Here is a 20,164-nt window from a genome sequence, read left to right on the forward strand (position 1 = left end):
TGGTGGGCGGGAGAACGGCTACAGAGTTCTCTGATTGGCGGAGAAACCCCTCTCTCTGGGTGGAGACAGGCAGGTGTAGGCTGCGCATGCTCACCTGCGGTATCGTACGGTCTACCGTTGGGCGTCCTAACTGTTGCCCGACCGCGCTGACAGGGGGCGCTCGGGCCCAGGCTGGCGGCAGTGCCCGAGCCTGCTGACGGGCGTCCAGTGCATCACGCCCGCGAGCCGCCCCGGGCGCTGGTGTGGTAACGTACATCGGCGCGCACTTCGTGGAGCTTCTATATCAGCTCGCCACGCCCGGGTCACGGGCCCTCCTGAGGTGGATAATGGCGCCAGGGCTGCTGTGTCGTCGGCCTGGCCCCTCTGCAGATTTTCTGCAACTGTTTTTCCCCACCTTTAAGCCAACTCTTTCGCAGCTCGGTATAGATGTGCACGCGCTCTCCTGGCCTTGGGCTTCTCTGTGCTTCTCCACAGCCCAGGGAGGTAGCTTAATCATCTGTTCCCATTTTAGACGGGGACGTTTTCATCCCAAACTCTGGATGAAACTCTGTGAAAAACAGCCCAGAATTTTGAGCTGGAAGGAAACTTAGGTCGTCCATTCTGGGTACCTCTCTTTTCCCTGGTATTTTTCTTTTATTTATTTAGTTAGTTAGTTTAAGCCACACCTGCGTGGCATGTGGGGTCTCAGTTCCCCCACCAAGGATTGAACCCATGGCCCCTATAGTGGAAGCTTAGAGTCTTAACCACTGGACTGCTGGGGAAGCCCCTTTCCTGACATTTGTCTACTGAGGCTATCTCTGAACATCAGAGAGGGAGCCTAGAAGAGTAAAAGGAAAAATAACAGCTAACAACATGTCAGGCGGTGGGTAGATATTGTTAATCTTCCTTCAACTCCTAGATCAGGTAGGTTCTGTTAGCACCCCCATGATAGAGGTGAGGAAGCTGAGATGGTGCAGGCTAGGTCACTTGCCATTTTAGGTTCTGCCCCAGACTGACTGCTGTCTGGAGTCTATCTGTCTCATCTGAAAATGCAGTTGACAAACACCTTATGAGTGTTAGGGAAGGAGAAGAAGTCAGGGCTGAACTTAGCTTTGAGACCTCAGCCAGCATAGGGGATGGACCTGCATCTAGCCTAGTCTTTCCCATTTTAAAGGATAAAAAACTGGATTTCTCCCCTTGTGCTATTTTTTTAGTGTACATTTAAATGAGTCGTGCGTTTAAAGAAAGCATGTAATGTGTAAGTTATAAGGGATAACAGAATGGGAACTTTTGAACTTCAGTACCCGCCTCAAGAAGTTGTAGTACAGTTAAGATTTATGTAAAGTGTTCAGTTCAGTCACTCAGTCACGTCCAACTCTTTGCAACCCCATGGACTGCAGCAGGCCAGGCCTCCCTGTCCATCACCAACTCCCAGAGCTTGCATTTAAAGTGTACGGTGCTCCTATTAACCACTGTTTTACATTCTTCAGGCACATTAACTAGTTGAAGCTTCCTGACACACCTGTGAGATAAATGCTGTTATACCCATTTTATAGATTAGAAAATTAAAACACAGTGGCCAAGTTACTTGACAATATTGGATTGAGACCCAGGTAGCTGACCTGGTTCATGCTCCTGCCTCCTCTAGGAGTAACCACTATCATGAACATAGTGTTTAATATTCTTATCCATTGAAAGAAAGTAAGGTCTGGACTTCCGTGGTGGCCCAGTGGTTAAGAATCTGCTTGCTGAATGGATTTGATCCCCGGTCCAGGAAGAGTCCACCTGCCTCCAGGCATCTGGGGCTTCCCTTGTGGCTCAGCTGGTAAAGAATCCACCTGCAATGCAGGAGACTTGGGTTCGATCCCTGGGTTTGGAAGATGCCCTGGAGAAGAGAACAGCTACCTACTCCAGTATTCTGGCCTGGAGAATTCCATGGACTGTATAGTCCATGAGGTCGCAAAGAGTTGGACACGACTGAGCGACTTTCACTTTTCTTTCTAGGCATCTAAGCTGCTGTGCCTTAGCACCTGGGAGCCACAATTGCTGAAGCCTGCACGGCTAGAGCCTGTGCTCTGCTGCAAGAGAAGCCGGTGCTATGAGAAGCCCATGTACCACAACGGGAGGAAAGCTCACATGCAGCAATGAAGACCCAACGTAGTCAGAAATAAATAAAGTCTGTGCGGAAAAAAAAAGTCTCTAAAACAGCTCACAACTAGAGGGAGAATATTTGCAAATCCTCTATTCCATAAGGGACTTCTATCTAAGGTCTATAAAAGACTTACAACTCAATTTTTTAAAAAGCCCTGTTTGAAAATAAGCAAAGGTGACACCACCAAATGCTAATGAGAATGCGGAGCTGCAGGGACTCGCGTTGTCGGTGAGGATACAGCCGGTGTAGAAAACAGCTTGGCAGTTTCTTACGAAACTAGCATACTCTGGACTTGCCAGTGGTCAGGGGTTAAGACTTCAGTCTTTCACTTCACGGGGCTCAGATTTGATCCCTGGTTGGAAAACATTAAGATCCCACATGCCACGAGGCACGGCCAAAACACAAAAACTAGCATACTCTTACCATATAAGCCAGTAATCACACACCTTGGTATTTACCCAAATGAGTTGAAAAATTATGTCCACACAAAAACCTGCACGTGGATATTTATAACAGCTTTATTTATAGTTGTCAAAATTTGGAAGCCACCAAGAAGTCCTCCAGGAGGTGAATGAATAAATAAGCTGTGATACATTCAGACAGTGGAATATTCTGGAGCAGTAGAAAGAAATGAGCCATGAAAAGATGTGGATATTTATGGATATTTATAAACTTTAATGGATATTACTAAGTGAAAGAAGTCAATCTGAAAAGGCTACCTTTATGATTCCAGCTACATGACACACTGGAAAAAGGCAAAACTATGGCGGCAAAAGATCATTCGTTGTCAGGGACTAGGGTGGAGGGAGAGAGGAATAAGTGCAGCACAGAGAGATTTTAGGGCAGTGAGCCCATTGTCAATGATACTGTGATGGTGAATACATGTCATTATATATTTGTCCAAATCCACAGATTGAACCCTAATGTAAACTATGGACTTTGAATGGCAATGATGCATCAATATAGCTTCTTCCATTTTAACAAATTGTACCACTCTGATGGGGGATGTTGATAGTGAGGGAAGCTGGAGAGTGGGCATGGCAAGGGGTATGTGGAAACTGTACTCCACTCAGTTTTTCTATGAACCTAAAACTGCTCTTTAAAAAGTCTTTTTGTTTTTTTAATGGGCAAAAGCTTTGAGTAGTTGTTTCTCCCAAGAAGTTATACAAATGAGCAGTAATACATGAAAAGACATTCAACATTATTAGTCATATATAACTGCATATTAAAAAAGCAGAGACATTACTTTTCCAACAAAGGTCCGTCTAGTCAAGGCTATGCTTTTTCCAGTGGTCATGTATGAGTGTGAGAGTTGGACTGTGAAGAAAACTGAGCACTGGAGAATTGATGCTTTTGAACTGTGGTGTTGGAGAAGACTCTTGAGAGTCCCTTGGACTGCAAGGAGATCCAATCAGTCCATCCTAAAGGAAATCAGTCCTGAATATTCACTGGAAGGACTGATACTGAAGCTGAAACTCCAATACTTTGGCCACCTGATGCAAAGAGCTGGCTCATTTGAAAAGAGCATGATATGCTGGGAAAGAGTGATGGCAGGAGGAGAAAGAGACAACAGAGGATGAGATGGTTGGATGGCATCACCGACTCAATGGGCATGAGTTTGAGTAGACTCCGGGAGTTGGTGATGACAGGGAGGCCTGGTGTGCTGCAGTCCATGAGATCTAAGAGTTGGACATGACTGAGTGACTGAACTGAACTGACTGAAATGCAAATCAAAACTATAAAAAGATACCATTTCTCACCCACTAGAATACATTATTTTGGTGGGGGATATTGATATAAGTTAAGGAATAACTGCTTTTCTGTGCCCCCTCTTGCCGCTGTCGGTGGTGCCCAGTGAATGTTAAATTGGGTTGAATTGAAGATTTCAGCATGTAAGAGACTTGTGCTGTTGGCAGTGGAGTGAGAACTAGATCCCAGAACTTTTCACCTGGACCTGATGTTTTTCTTCTACTCCATCCCTCCTCTCACCCTCCTCTCACCTCCTCTCACCTTTTGGCCTTGATTTGAAGCTCGTCTAAGATGGCTGTGTCCTTCTTCCTGAGACCACCTTACAATCAGAGATTCAAGCAGAGGGTCTTTTGGTTTCCAGTGGTATATGAGGTCATGGGGTCCCAAGATGGAAGCAAAAACAAAGGGGAGGTATCAGGAACTGATTCATGAGGGCTGAGATACACAGCCACATATTGCTGTATACCCTTTTCTGTCTGGCCTCTATTATTTTTCTGGCCTCTATAGGGACAGGGAAGCAGCTTTTATAATTTTCCCTGTGTTATATTTAGGGACTTCCCAGGTGGTGCTAGTAAAGAACCCACCTGGTAATGCAGGAGGCGTGAGAGACACAGGTTTGATCTCTGGGTCGGGAAGATCCCCTGGAGAAGGGCGTGGCAACCGACTTCAGTATTCTTGCCTGGAGAATTCCGTGGACAGAGGAGCCTAGTGGGCTATAGTCCATGGGGTCGAAAAGAGTTGAATGCCACTGAGCACGCATGCCTATAAGTAGTTGAATGTATTTTGTCCCCTTTTATATTTGTTTATTGTGGGAGGGTAAATCCAACATGAGCCACTCCCTCATGGTTGAAACTTTTAAGTCCTCAAAAAGTGTAAGTGTAAAGGGAAGCCACTATTTTACCAGCTTTATTTTTATTTCCACAATAGCTGTTTATTTTCCCCAATAGACAAGTCACTTTCTAGGGGTGCCACATTTTCTTTTCTTTTTGAGGATTTTAATAATGTTTAAAGTTTCTTGTGATTTTTCTCTATTCACTCTTTTCCTAGTCATTAGGGGTTTTTTTTGTTTGTTTATTTCTTTGTATAGTGTTGTGCCTCTCTTTTCTAGTGTTCGTTTTCTTAAACTATTTGGCAAGTTCTGCTCAAATGTTCAGGTCTGTCTTTGAGAGTCTCTGATGGATTCTTCTTGAATTTTTTTATTTACTGAGAAGTATCATTATTCTCTGTGGAGCCAGGATAAGACATTGCTAGGCAGGGTATACTTTGTGGTTAGTTTGGGGCACTGGGGCCCCTGTTCCCACTGGTGGTACCAACCATCCAGCACTTCTCTGGCCAAGGAGTCTCACAGTCACTGTTCTTACCTGGTGCTTGATACATCTATCTTGTCTGCTTGCCTGGGTAGAAAGAGAGGAAGTTGGTCATCTTTTTGCTTCACATGAATCCCCAAACCAATCATCCTGATAAATTTCCTCCCGCTCCCCAAATCTGTCACTTTGATGGACAGAGACACCCAGGGACCCTTCACCTCTCACAGTGATGTCCTCCTTCCTGTATTTTGTCCTTTGGTTTCCTCTGTCGACTTCATCCTGCCTGACTTCCATTTTTGAGAGATTCCTTATGGCTTCTGATTCAACAGGGTATTATTCTTTGCTTTCTGGAACTCTTATGAATTTATTTAAAGACTTGCTTTATTTTACCTCTGTTGTTTGAGGCAGGAGACAGGAGCAGTGTACACAGGGGGCAGTCTGACGTCTTGGACTTGGTGGCTCCTGAGAACCTTTCTGTTGTCCTAATGCCGAAAGCTGACTTGGCTCACCATAGAATTCTTGAGTCACAATCATTTTCCTTCAAAACTTTATAGAACAGTATCCCACTTAGTTCTTCTTGTGATAATTCTGATGTTCTGATTTCTGACTCTTATTCTTTTTAGGTAACCTGTGGTTTTTTCCCCCCATCGTAACGTTTTCTTGTTCTTTATATTAAAAAATCTTACCAGGATATGTATACATATGGAAACTTTTGTGTTACTTTTGCCTCATTAAGTTAACTTAAAATTATGTGATTTAAGAGTTAAGGCTTCCTTCGCTTCAAGGAAAAATTAATTAATTGTCAAAATCAATTAACAATACATGAGTCTACCTCCAATCTTTATTCTGTTCCATCTATCTTGACATCAGAAATCCTATACTGTATTGGTTATTGTCCAACTTTGTTTTTTAAAAATTCTAGGTTCTTGGTGCTTCCATATGAACTTTAGGAATAGCATATCCATTTCAACAACCAAGAAAGTTTGCTGAAATTTTTATTGCGATTACACTGAATCTATAGATCAATTTGAGGGTGGAATTCACATTTAAATAATTTTGACTCTTTTGATTCATGACCATGGTATATTGCTTCACTTGCTTAGGTCTTTAATTTCTTCTAACAGTGTTTTGTAGTTTTTAGTGTACAGATCTTCCACATATATTTTGTCAGAGTATTTTGCATTTTTGACACCATAATACACTTAAAAATTTTCTATTTCCAATTGTTCGTTGCTATTATATAGAAATATAATTGATTTTTAATACATTTTTAGAGCAATTTTAGGGTCACAGCAAATGCAGTTGACTTTTATATATTGATCATATATCCTTCACTTTGCTAAACTCTAGTAGCTTTTTGGATGACCCCAGAAGATTTTATATATGATCATGTTGTCTGCAAAATAAAGGTGGCGTTACTTCTTCCTTTCCCATGTAGTCACCTTTACTTCTCTCTTTTGTTTTATGTTATTTATTTGACCGCCCCGGCTCTCAGTCGCTGCGCACAGGGTCGTTAGTTGTGTCATGTGAACTCTTGGTTGCGGCATCTGGGATCTAGTTCCTTGTTCAGGGATTGAACTTGGGCACCTGCATTGGGAGCTTGGAGTCTTAGCTCATGGACCACCAGGGAAGTCCCTATTTTTTATTTTTAATCTTTGTAGTTCATTGAAAGAAGTGATCATTATTTAACGACTGAATCTGTCAAATTTGAAAAACATTAGTGTAATCAATAAGTAAACTTATGATATAGATACAAGTGAAAAGTTTTGTCTCATTTGCAGTTTGCAGCATAAATGGAGAAAGTGTTATAACTTATAAAACTAACACCAATAGTTCTGTAAATTATATATGTAAAGGGCTGAATCACTGCAATCATGAAGTTCTGTGTTTGTTTTGTTTTGTTTTGTTGGCCTCTCCATGGGGCATGTGAGATCTTAGTTCCTTGACCAGGGACTGACCTCTCACCTCTGCATTGGAAATGGGAAGTCATGACAACTAGACTGCCTGGGAAGTACCCCCCATATATATTTTTTTTAATTGTGGTTCTGACTCTAGAAATTTACTACTCAAAGTATACAGTTTGACTTCAGAAAAAAGATCAACAAATGATAATAAATCAGGTTTTCGAATGTTAGGTTGATTTCTGGACTAGACTAGGCATGGGAAGGGAAGTCACAGTTTTGTGAACTGTGAACTTCCAGATGTTCAAGCTGCATTTAGAAGAGGCTGAGTAACCAGAGATCAAATTACCAATGCGGATGGCATCACCTACTCAATGCACATGAGTTTGAATAAACTCCGGGAGCTGGTGATGGACAGGGAAGCCTGGCGTGCTGCAGTCCATGAGGTCGCAAGGAGTTGGACATGACTGAGCAACTGAACTGAACTGAACGTGAGGCATGGGAAGGGAAGTCTGGTGTGATGCTTCTTATTTGACATCATCGCCCCATTCAGGAGTGTGGTAGGTTTACTGATGGGGTAAAGGAAAATAACTTCTCTTTCTTGACTTAGTTTACGGTCCAAAACCTCCAGTACCATGTTGTGTAGAAGCAAAGAGGGCTGATATCCTTGCCTTTTTCCTGAATTTAAGGAAAAAACGTTTGGTATTTTACCATCAGGTATATTGGGAGCTCTGTTTTTCATATATGTCCTTTGTCAAGTTAAGGATGTTCCAACTAGTCCTAGTTTGCTGGGAGATTTTTTTGTTTCAGGAAGAGATGTTGACTTCGTCAAATGTTTTTTATGCATTTGTTGACATGTAGGATCCTCTCATGGAGAAGGCAATGGCACCCCACTCCAGTGTTCTTGCCTGGAGAATCCCAGGGACGGGGGAGCCTGGTGGGCTGCCGTCTATGGGGTCGCACAGAGTCGGACACGACTGAAGCGACTTAGTAGTAGCAGTAGTATCCTCCCAGACCAGGAATCCAACCTGTGTCTCCTGCATTGGCAGGTGGATTCTTTACCACTGAGCCACCAGGTAAGCTCCACCTTTATCATTCTTGATATTGATCATTTGCATTTTATTTTTTCCCCTGATCTGTTCTATCTAGAGAATTGTACATTCTGTTGATCTTCTGATTTTACTGATTTTAGTTGAGGCATGTGGGATCTAGTCCCCCGATCAGGGATTGAACCTGGGTCCCCTGCACTGCAAGTGCAGTGTCTTAGCCACTGGACCACCAGGGGAGTCCCTCTTTTTCTGTTTTCTGTTTCATTTCGTTTCACTCTGATCTTTTAAAATTTCTTGTGCTTACTTTGGTTTTTATTTGCTCTTCCATTTCTACTTTCTTAAAGTAGAAACAGGTCATTGATTTGAGACATTTCTTATTTTCTTTTGTAATTATTTATTGAAATACAGTTGATTCACAGTGTTGCGTTGGTTTCCGGTGCACAGCACAGTGACTCAGTTATACACACACATACACACACACATCTTTTTATATCCTTTCCCATTATCGTTTTCTATGGGATAGTGAACACAGTTCCCTGTGCTCTACAGTAGGACCTTGTTGATCTGTTATATGTATAGCAGTTTATATCTCCTAATCCTGAACTCCTAATTTATCCCTCACTCACTCTCTTTCGCCTTTAATAACTGTAAGTTGTTTTCTACAGACATTTATTATTTTCGAATATGGGTATTTAGTGCTGTAAATTTCCCTCTATGTACTGCTTTAGCTGCATCCCACAAATTTTGATATATTTAAAAAATATTTATTTATTTGGCTGTGTTGGGGCCTAATCGCAGCATGTGGGATCCTTGCGGTTGCACAGTCCCTCCAGTTGTGGCACATGGACTTTGTTGCTCCTCAGTATTCAGGATCTTAGCTCCGTGACCAGGAATTGAACCCACGTCCCCTGCACTGCATGGCAGACTTCCAACTACTGGACCATTAAGGAAGTCCCTGATATATATATATTTTAATTTTTTCTTTTCTTTTTGTTTAACATTCTTTCTTTTTTATCTTTTTATTTTATAAACGTACATGAATTTTTTTTTTTTTCTTTAAGGCTGCACTGCAAAGCTTCCAAGGATCGAACTTGGGCCCTTAACAGTGAAAGTGCAGAGTTCTAACCACTGGACAGCCAGGGAATTATCTATTTCACACACACACGCACACATATACATGTGTATTTATTTGTTTTTGTCTGCACTGGTTTTCAGTGCTTTGCTTGACTTTCTCTAGTTGCCATGAGTGAGGGCTACTCTTCACTGAGGTGCAGGGGCTTCTCCTGTTGCAGAGTACGGGCTCTCGGCGAGAGGGGTTCTATAGTTGCAGCATGAAGGCTTAGTAACTGCAACTGGAGGACTTAGTTGCTCCATGGCATATGGAATCTTCTCAGACCAGCGACTGAACCCATGTCCCCTGCATTGGCAGGCAGATCCTTATCCACTGCACCACCAGGGAAGTCTTATTGTTATTATTTTTACATTTATTTGGCTGCACTGGGTCTTAGCTGTGGCATGTGGGATCTAGTTCTCTGGCCAGGAATAGAAAATCTGCACTGGGAGCGTGGACCACTGGGTCTTAACCACTGGACCACCATGGAAGTCCCCACACATGTATTCTTTAAAGTGTGTTGTTTAGTTTCCAAATATTTGGGGACTTTTCAGGCATCTTTCTGTTACTGATTTATAATTTAATTCTATGTGGTCCAAGAACATGCTTGCAATTACTTAAAACTTTTAAGTGATAGAGGCTTGTTTTGTGGTTGAGAATATGGTGTTCCATGGTAAATATTTCATATATATGTGGAACTAAGGTATTCTTCTGTTTTAACCATTGTGGTTTTGTAATTACTATTTAGTTACAGCTGTAGTAACTTGGGGAGGGTGTAAAAGCTATTGTCTTGACTCTGAAGGTTTTGTTTGATCTCTCCAAGCTCCTCAAGGGCAGTCTCCATCTTGGTTCCCTTTCTGTGTGCTCAGTTGCTCAGTCGTGTCTGACTCTTTGCGACCTCATAGACTGTTGCCTGCCAGGCTCCTCTGTCCATGGGATTCTCCAGGCAAGAATACTGGAGTGGGTTGCCATTTCCTTCTCCAGGGGATCTTCCCGACCCAGGGGTCGAACCTGCATCTCCTATGTCTCCTGTATTGGCAGGCGGATTCTTTAGCACTGAGCCACCTGGGACCCTCACCGTATTCCTGAACCAAACTGAAAGCTCAGCAGACATTGGTTGAATAAATGGATGACACTTAGAAATGGTCCGGTTGTGTTCTGGCTCTTTACTTAAAAAACAAGATTATTGAGTCATGTGAGTGAGTCTTATGCACCTCTGTGTCCCTGCAGGACTTTGCGTGGAGCTTGGCACATCGTGGGTGCTCAAGCAGTATTGATGGCACTGAATGGACACGAAGAGATACCTATGAAGGTGCCGCCTCTGACTGATGGGGATTTACATCCACCCTGAGGCAGTGACAAGCTACTCTGGTCAAGGTTGGAGAGGTTGTCCTGTCACAAAGCCCCCAAAGACATGATGTCACACACAGACACTGCTTGTGAAAGGGAGGGGCTGGGCTGTGTGCTGGGCTCCCAGGCTTAGCTGTGCTCCAGTGCCCTTCTCAGTGTGTCCTGGAGCCTGAGGGGAGGTGAATAGGCTGCCTGCACACTGATACGGTCAAAGGATACTCTGCAGATCGCTAACATCCTCAAGGTTGGTAGATCTGGTAAGCAGTTTCAAAAGGCCGCCCTCGGTAAACCACCGAAGCAGGTGGTAATTGTCTTGACGACTCCTAGTCTAATTTTTCTACCTCCCTTCCTATGTGGTGTTCTCTCTTCCCTCCTCTTCTTCTCTCACTCAGGACTCATTTTCTCTCCTCCAAACCTTCGTTCAGAAAAAAAGCCTGATATCTTGCTTTTTGAAAGCTTACCGAAAGCTTACTGTTGAATATGTTGCTAGCAGTATTCTCAGAGAAGGTAGTTCAGTAGGAAGGGAGGTCTGGTAGTGCCCCAGAGAGAGATGAAATGAGCTGAGGCCCCAAAAAGGCCCCCTGGGTTTGGGGACTAGGAACTTATTGATGACTTTGGTGAGAGAGGTCTCAGAGGTTGATGGGAACAGAAAGAGTCTGTGAGTTGTGGAGTGAGGGAGCGGTAGGGAGGAGCAGAGACATGCACGGCAGAGTCTCTCAAGGAGATGGTGCAAAGGGAAGGGGACAATTAGGATGGCACCTGGAGAAAGGATGTGGGCTGAAGGGACAAGAACTGGGTGATATGATTATATACAGAGGGGAGGAGAAGGAAAGACAAGTGAGAGAGGGGGCCCCCAAACACCAGGTTGTGAGAAGAACAGAGGGATGGAGTACAGGAGGGGGTGAGCCCCAGACAAGGGGGCATGGTCTCCTCCCCTGAAGAGGAAATGACCTGCGAGAAGCAGAGAATGGACGAGTCTAGTGGCAGAAAATCTGGGAACACCCGTCTAATAGAGCCTGTGGGCCCGGCTGAGAGTGAGGAAGGCGGACAAGGGGCTGTAGGTTGAGAGAGAGACTCCCTAACAGTTCCTGTGGAGAATGGGGGACTCAAGGGGAGCAGAGGCTCCTCAGGCCACGCTGAGGTCCACCTCACCCTGGAGACCTTGACTTACCCTGGTGTCAGTTCATATGCAATTCAACGCTGAAGGTGGGATTCTAGACAGGGTGTTCGAAAGGCTAGGGAATCTCCCCCTGTCCTCCCAAGATTATTCCAAATCTGCTGCATAACATTTAAAATACTTTAACCTGGTGGTTGTTTTTAATCATTTTTATTTACTGTTATAATTAGCTGCCTACCCCCTGGGGTCATTTTACATCAGATGTTCAGTAGAGCTGTACCTTTTCCCTTAATCCTCTCCCAACCCGCCCTCCCCATCCTGACCACTACTTTTCCAGTGGGAGGTCTAAGGTCTTGGGAGAAGTTCCTGAGCATTTTCCAAGCTCCGAGTACTAACCCACTCCATTGTCCTGAGTTTAGCCTCAAGCTGCCACCAGCGGGCTCTCCCTTGGATGAACCCTGCTGGCGGGGGTCCTGCCATCCCCCCAGCTGCCTCTGGCCCATTGCAGTCCCTGCCAGCCACAGAGTAAAGGAATACCAGGCCTCTGGGGTGACGTGATGCACTGACTGATACCCATCTTCTTTCCTTAGACTGAAAATGGTGTTTGGTCTGTGCAGCCAGAGAGAGAGGTAAAGTTTACATGGGCCCTGTTATCATACCCTCGTCAACCAGGAAAGGGGACCCCCTCACTGGGTCCCATGAGGAAGGGGTTTTGTATGGCCCTTTTCCTGACTGTTTCAGTGTCTCTGGGATTCAGGGTCAGAGTGGAGAGCCTGGTACAAACAAGTGGGACATGCCTCTGTGTGTGTGCGCGTGCGCATGTGTGTGTATAGACAGGGTGCCAGCGTCCTGACAGTGCCAAGACGCTGTGTTCGAGGGGGTTCTCAGGTGGCCTAATGGTTAGGATTCAGCACTTTCACTGTGGAAGCTCGATCTCTGGTAGGGGAACATCCCACGTGCTATTCAGAATGGCCAGGAAAAGCTGTTTGTCCCAAGGGAGGTGTTCTAGAAGAGCAAGATGGACAATGGGATATTATTTCTAATCCAGGCTGGAGTCAGTCCAGAGGAGGGAGGGAGGGCTTTGGGGGGCTGTGGGCCAAAGAGCTAATACAACCCTTGAACGAACAGCTATGAATGCTGAGCCAAGGCTAAGCCCCTGCCTTCAGGCTGGAGAGGCAAGATGGACCTGTGCAAACAAGAAGGAAAGGAGAAGGGAGGGAGTCAGAGGGGCTGTGTGGGCTCCAGGGTCCAAGTCTGGCTTTCTGAATAAGCAGAGGCACAGAGTCATGATGGCCAGTCAGCAGGGAGCCTGGGCTGAGCCCTGTTACAGCTGCAGATTTATTCACCCACAAGTGTTGATTGGACGCATCCTGGTGGAACAGGTGCTAGGGCTTTGACGGGGGAGGAAACCGTGAGGGCACGAGACCGCAGCCACACACTCTGATCTGCTTTCCTTCCAGGCTCTATAGTCTCCTCTACACAATACAGATCTTCATTCTTACAGGTGAGGGCCTGGGTGCTGGGGTGGTCGGGGGACTGATGGCAGGACCCAGGGAATGGGTGCTCGTCTCCAAGCCACTTCAATCTCCAGCTACTCCCCAAGACTCCCAGAGGCCCCCTCCTGAGATCACCATATGCCTGGCTCCCCAGGGCTGGTCACACTGCTCAGAACCAAGGCTGGCCTTCTTTCTCCCTTTCCTTCCTCTGTATCTCCATGGAGAAGTGGGATTTGAACCTGTGTCTGACTCTAAAACCCATGCATCCTCCCAAAAAACTCTCAAACTACCCCCTCAAAACACAAAGAACCAAGTCATACCCTATAGCAGTGGCATCCTCCCCAAAATCTCTCAAACTACCCCCTCAAAACACGAAGAATCAAGTCATACCCTGTAGCAGTGATCTTCAAATATTTACTTATGCCTTTTGAATAACACCACTTCCCTGGTGGCTCAGATGATAAAAAGCACCTGCCTACAATGCAGGAGACCAGGGTTCGATCCCTGGGTTGGGAAGGTCCCCTAAAGTAGGAAATGGCAACCGACCCCAGTACTCTTGCCTGGAGAATCCCATTGATGGAGGAGCCTGGTAGGCTACTGTCCATGGGGGTTGCAAAGAGTCAGACACGACCGAGTGTCTTCACTTTCTTTTCTTTCACTTTTGAACAGCTGTCCCCTCACATATTTGTAAGTTAATGTGTAATGTCTTTCATCACATGTGGAAATAGTTTAAAAATATACCATTATTGCCATATTGTATGTACTGACTTTAAAAATAATTGTTACTTTTTAAATGTTTTAACTCGTCTTTCCTCATCTATCTGCAGGCGTGGTGTACTACTATTTTCAGGGGTCTTTGGGGAAAACAGCCCCTGCCCATGAGCTCGCTGTGGAGTCATCACAGGTGGGGACCTCTGTCAGGAGCTAAGGGGACTGCCTCATGTAGCACAAAGAGCGGTCACACTGCTTGATCAGAAATGGTCGACCAACTGTGCATGTGTGTGTGTGAGGACTCTGGAGAAATTCCCTGTGTTCTCGGCAATGTGTCAAACAAAGCCCCCCTCTACCACCCCCATGCCCGCCCCACCACGGGCAGGCTGTACGGTCACCTCAGGGCTCTGAGGCCATAAGCTCATGTCAGGGCTCCGTGGCAGGAACCTAGACAGACCAACAGGAACAGATGACCCCTACTGTGTGAGTAGTCTTGGAATATGGTTCCACATTCGTACGTGAAGGGGGTGGTGGTGAGCAGGACACCTGCCTGGGTCACACCCTCGTGGACATTGCAGGTCCAGGGACCTGTGACTGAAGCCCCCTCCCAGCCCTCCCTCAGGAAAACACACATGGAAGCTGGATGGCCACTGAGGGCCGCGTGCCAGATCAGGCGTGCCCATTGGTGAAACCTCGCAGCCCCCAGCAGCATTTTGTGCGTGTGTGTTGGAGTGTAGCCAGGAAACGAGACGGTTTCGGGTGAACGGTGAAGGGAAACTTCGTTTTGTATTGGGGTGTAGCCAATTAACACGTTGTGACAGTTTCAGGTGAGCAGTGAAGGGGCTCGGCCATACATGCACCCGTATCCATTCTCCCCGCCTCCCACCAGCAGCTCCCACTTTGTAGAGGAGGAAACTTAGGCTCCCAGAGGGACAGTGACTGGACCCAGGCTGCCCAAGGTGACACGTTAGAGTCACATGCCTGGTCTCTGGAGGCCCCCTGCTCTCCCTCTGGCGCTACTGGGAAGAGAGGAGTATCACGGGGACAAGCAGCTTCTCTGTGACCCAGCAGCATGGAGACATGTGGGCTACGTAGTTAGGGAGTGACTGTCAGAGGTTGGAGAGCCCCTAAGAGGCCCAGGTGGGCAGGTGCCTTAGGGCTTCCCTGATAGCTCAATGGGCAAAGAATTCACCTGTGGTGCAGAAGACCCCGGTTTGATTCCTGGGTCAGGAAGCTACCCTGGAGAAGGGATAGGCTACCCACTCCAGTATTCTTGGTCTTCCCTTTTGGCTCAGCTGGTAAGGAATCCACCCACAATGTGGGAGACGTCTGTTCGATCCCTTGGTTGGGAAGACCCCCTGGAGAAGGGAAGGGCTACCCACTCCAGTATTCTGGCCTGGAGAATTCCATGGACTGTATAAGTTTGCAAAGAGTTAGAAACGATTGAGCAAATTTCACTTTCAGAGACAGAATCCTATGTTGCTTCCTTCGTATTTTTTTTTTTAATTAACCAAACTTTAATTTAAAAAAAACTTTATTGTCATCAAAGACATGTGTATACATAGTTTGATGAGTCAAAGGTTTAAGACCTGGAAAAAGTCTGCTGTTTGTCACAATCCTCTTCACCCACAATTCCCGCAGCCCAGGGTGGAAATATTTCTAGCTTCCAACTTGCTAGCTGAAGCCGTTGATTTTGCCTCCACTGTTCTAAATAAAAAGCTTATCTTGCTTTGTCTTGATTGTTCACATCTAAACATGATCTAATGAATTATTACAACGAAAGGTGAGGATTTAGCTCTCATAACAACTGAACACTTAATACCACCTCCAACACACGTTTCACCTCTCTCTAGTCTTCCTCGTGATTATATCCTAGGTTTTGGCATTCTAAATGTTTTGAGTAATGACATCTTTAGTTCTTAAAAGTTTTTAAGTATCATTTTTGCTTTTATTGCTGACTTTTATATCATTTTGGCTTTTAAATTCCTCTCTGACACAGTGGGCTCTTTTTAATTCATTTCTTAAAAATTAAGGAGCTATTTAAATAGACTGAAATGCATTCTTTTGACCGTACGGATCTCTGAGTTTTGACACACATATACAACTGTGAAATTGCCACTACAGCCAAAACACAGAACAGCTCCAGTCAGTTCAGAAAATTCCCCCATACTCACTAATACTCAGCCCTTCCCCCGCTCCCAGCCCCTGGTATCCGGTGAATGGTTTTCTGGCCCCATAGTTTTGCCTTTGCAAGATGGTCATATCAATGGAAACATCCCAATACCTAGTCTTTATTTATCTGCCACGCAGCAGCTTGCGGGATCTCAGTTCCCCGAGCAGGCATCCAGCGCGGGCCCCCTGCAGTGGAAGCACAGAGTCCTGACCACTGGACCACAGGGCAGTGCCCAGGATGTGGTTTTGAGTCTCTCGCTGAGCACAGGGCACCTGGCTGTGTGTCGCGGTAGTGTGTTCCTTCTCATCGCCGAGCAGCTGTCCCGTGCACGGATGTACCGCGGTCTATCCGCCGACCGGATGAGAAGCATTTGGATTGTTTCTGGTTTTGGCAGTTTCGGATACGAGCACTGTTAATGTTCATGCACAAGTTTTGTGCGAACATAGGTTTTCCTTTTCCCTAGGTAAACACCTCACAGTGGGGTGGTGGGGTCACGTGCTAATGTGTCCTTAGTTTTCTAGGAAACTGTGAAACTTTCCAAAGTGCTGGTATCCACTTTGCATTCTCACCAGCAGAGAACGAGAGGATCCGTTTGATCCACATCACTTCCAGCATTTTCCTTTTTAAAGTCATTCTAGTGGGCTTGTGGCGTCATTTTGTTTAGCTCAAAAAGTATGCAAGCAGTATTCCTGAGTCATGTAGTATACGATCATCAGCCTTTGTCTATAATGTTGCTTTCTTCCTGTTTTTTAAACTTGAGTTTTCTCTGTACCTATAATCTAAAATGTCTATTAAGAACAATTAATCTCCTTGCTATACACTTAACACAAGTTAGGCGGTTTATCAATATGATCATTTCCCTGGGGACATATTTCATGGAGCCCTCCACCCTTTTCCCTCCTGGACGGACGTCCTTGAGGTCGGAGGCTCAGCTCTCCTGGGAACTCCCTCCACCGTCATCCTTCGGGGTACTCGTTCGCGTGTGGAGCCCGTGTTATCTCTTGTTTTGAGGGCAGCACAACCTGCAGTTGTGCTGAGGGGTAGTCCTGAGATACTCCCGATGGGTAGTCCCAGATACGACCTGTCCGCAAAGGTCTTACTGCTTATTTAACTCAGTGTGACTAGGTACAGGATTTTAGACTAGAAATAATTTTCTCACAGATTTTAAAGATCTTCATTTTCTTCTTGCTTCAAAGGTTGGTGGTGAAAAGTCTGATGAAACTTAATAGACTTCTTTCTTCATATCTCTAGGAGTTTTTCAGTTCTTCTTTTCATCCTAGGTATTTCAATATTTAGTAATGACATCATCTGGGGTGGGTCTCCTTCATCCATTTTCCTGGACACTGGCGATTCCTTCTCTTCCACAAACTCGGTCCTGCATCCTTGGAAAAATTCTCAATAACACATGAATGATATTTATTTGGGATCTTTCCTGCCACCCCAGTTTGTTGATTCTGTTCCTTCTTTCAGAAAGATCTATGATTTAGCTGTTGGACCTCCTGATCTCTCTATTCTGGGAGAAACTCTTTTTCAATTTTATCTTCTACACTCTGATTGGGCTTTTAATTCCCATGATCATATTTCTGTTTTTGAAGAATTAGAAGTTGTAGGGACTTCCTGGTGGTCCAGTGGTTAAGAATCCACCTTCCAATTCAGGGGATGCCGGTTCGATCCCTGGTCAGGGAACTAAGATCGCACATCCATGGGGCAACGAAGCCCATGGCCAGCAATTAGAGAGGACCCTGTGCACTGAGCTAGAGAGGAAAAAAAAGCCCAAGTGCCGAAATGAAGAGTCCATGCACCACAACAGACCCAATTCAGCCAAAATTAAATTAAAAAAAAAAAGAATTAGCGATTATTGTTGGAATATTTTTATCTCAGCACCGGTCCTCGTTTGTGAATGCAGCGTTTTGTGTCTAAAGACATCAATCATTCGTTAGTGTGAAGCTTCCTTAACCCCCCATAGTCTTCATGTCGGCAGCGTGCACTGACAGTGGCCCCGTGCATGACTGAGCCCTTGACGTGTCACCTCAGCCTTCTCTCTTTCTCCTGGTCATACAGCCCATCGGGGAGACCTTAAGGCCAGTGTGGGGGCCGATGGATAAGTGCTACCCTGTGACCGCTCAGGTGGGTAAGGGCTAGGGACTCCTCCTCCCCTGGAGTGGGGTGGCTGCCCTGGGCCTCCTTGGTGGGCACACACAGAAAGAGGATGGGCCAGGCAGGGAAGGACCCCCGGGCACTCTCAGCTGTATGTGACGGCCCCTGTTTCCCTCTGTAGAGACGCAGAGTCAGGAGTGGGAAGAAGCACGACTCTGAGGTAAGTGAGGCCTGGCCAGGAAGGGCCGGGGGCTGGGGGCTGTCCCCTGTCAGGGCTCCCTGAGACAGGAACCCTGTCCAGCGCAAGGTCAGGGCCCCAGGGATACCACGGGGGCTCCTTTAGGACACTTACAACCCGACCACACCTCGAGCTGAAAAGGGAGGGGCTTCCCTGGAAAAGCAAAGAACTACACACTGCAAGTGTGCACAGAAGCAGGGGAAACACACTGCAAGTGTGCACAGCAGGAGGGGAGGGGAGGGCATCAGAGGGCCTTTCTGCCCATACACCGCCCTCTTGCCCCTCCTTGCAGGCCATGACCCCCCAGGCAATGGGAGGACCAAACGATGCTGCCCCCAAGGAGGAGAGTGCTGTCTTGTCTAGGGAGGAGGGGCAGGTGGGGCCCCCGGGGGAGGAACCAGCCAGCCTCATTCCTGGTGCGAAGGGGATGACTGAGAAGGAAGAGGTAGCAAGGACCCCAGGATGGCAGGTAAGGAAGCCTGGGGTTCAGCTGGAACACCGTCCCCGTGTGGGTCCTCCTGGGAAGCCCCTAGGCTCTGCAGGGTGGAGTGCAGAGGCCAGGCCCATGCCACCATGGCAACGGTGCAGGGAGGCCGGGGCACCCCAAGACCACTGAGTCAAACTGCCATCCCGGTGGAAGAACAGCTCTGTGTGGAGCTGAGAGGTGCAGACACAGTCTGAGCGGTGAGTGGATCTGAACCCTGGCCTCCCCCGACTTCTCGTGGAGTGAGGCCCGTTTCCCCAGCTGCACAACGTAGAACCCGCCTCATCCCACCCCGTGCCCCTTCTCCCTTCCTAGGAGAACAACAAGGTCCGAAAGGAGATGGCCGTGTACGTTTCTGGTAAGACAGCAGACCCCAGCCTGTGCAGCGGACTGCCCTGCTCCCTTATCCCAGGGACCCTGCAGAGGTCACAAATAGCTGAGCTCCTCCCTGACCCTCCTGGCCCAGGGAGGGGGCAGGGATGAAGCCCAGGTAGCCCGATGCCCAGTCTTTCCTGAACGAGTCCCTGGGTCCTTCTTCCTTCTTGGTTTGGCAGGACTTGAGGCCACTCCCCTTGGCCTGGTGGAAGGTTTCCGCCCTTTTAGCAATGCTGACCTGTTCTCCTGGCAACAGAGGGTATCCTAGCGCTGGGCAAGGTTCCTTCCAGCAAGGTATCCACAGGGTGTGTCTGATTGTGCTTTTTAGAGGCTTCCGAGGAGGACGTCATGGAGGAAAGGCCCGGGGGCTGGGTCCCCCATCTCTTGAGGAAGCTCTGGCTGGGATGGTTCCCCGCCTCTGACATCCCCAAGGCTCAGAGCCACGAGTGACACCGCGTCCAATAAACCCACAGTTGTTGCTTCTGCAGGCCCCGTTTCCTCCTTTCAGGGCCCTCAAGTTTCTACAAACTCAGTGTGGCTTCGTCCACCGCCCCTGTCCCAACAAGCTGCAGGAACACCACCTCCTGCCATTAAGCGCTAGACGTGGGTATGCTGGAGACTCAAGGGGCCCTGGCTGGTTTTCTGAGTCAGTGCCAAGGGACAGACAGGGCTCCCTGAATGTCGAGAGCTGACTGTGGTGAAGGCACTACTGGCCTGATCAGGGGCTGGTGCTTCTGACCTGTCTGGGTGTCCCAGCTGTTAACCTCAATGTGCTGAGGAGTCTGCCTAAGACTCAGGTGAGCAGATAGTTGTTAGAGCCCTTGGATGGTGTCTGTGTGAGCTCAGTCCAGACCAGACTGGGGGCTGGAGGTGGA

At 46.8% G+C, this 20,164-nt stretch overlaps 1 protein-coding gene across 3 annotated transcripts; it reads left to right on the plus strand.

Moving 5' to 3' along the window:
* The first annotated feature begins 134 nt into the window (after positions 1 to 134).
* LOC109559880 (uncharacterized) lies at positions 135 to 19,772 on the plus strand. 3 transcript variants are annotated; one of them, XM_070790521.1, is made up of 10 exons: positions 136 to 240; positions 1,984 to 7,648; positions 10,479 to 10,842; positions 12,306 to 12,344; positions 13,176 to 13,219; positions 14,039 to 14,115; positions 18,157 to 18,222; positions 18,374 to 18,412; positions 18,723 to 18,899; positions 19,230 to 19,772. In XM_070790521.1, exons 4-10 carry the CDS (start codon positions 12,313 to 12,315, stop codon positions 19,395 to 19,397), a joined length of 603 nt encoding a protein of 200 aa, XP_070646622.1. In that variant the 5' UTR covers positions 136 to 240; positions 1,984 to 7,648; positions 10,479 to 10,842; positions 12,306 to 12,312; the 3' UTR covers positions 19,398 to 19,772. The 3 variants fall into 3 exon arrangements, with proteins under 3 accessions (XP_070646623.1, XP_070646622.1, XP_019817478.2); XM_019961919.2 differs by having other exon boundaries at positions 139 to 240; positions 1,984 to 10,842; positions 19,230 to 19,272; positions 19,618 to 19,772; XM_070790522.1 differs by having other exon boundaries at positions 135 to 240; positions 1,984 to 10,855.
* Positions 19,773 to 20,164: the final 392 nt, after the last annotated feature.

The sequence above is a fragment of the Bos indicus genome, chromosome 5 (genome assembly GCF_029378745.1).
Source record: "Bos indicus isolate NIAB-ARS_2022 breed Sahiwal x Tharparkar chromosome 5, NIAB-ARS_B.indTharparkar_mat_pri_1.0, whole genome shotgun sequence".
NCBI lineage: Eukaryota > Metazoa > Chordata > Mammalia > Artiodactyla > Bovidae > Bos > Bos indicus.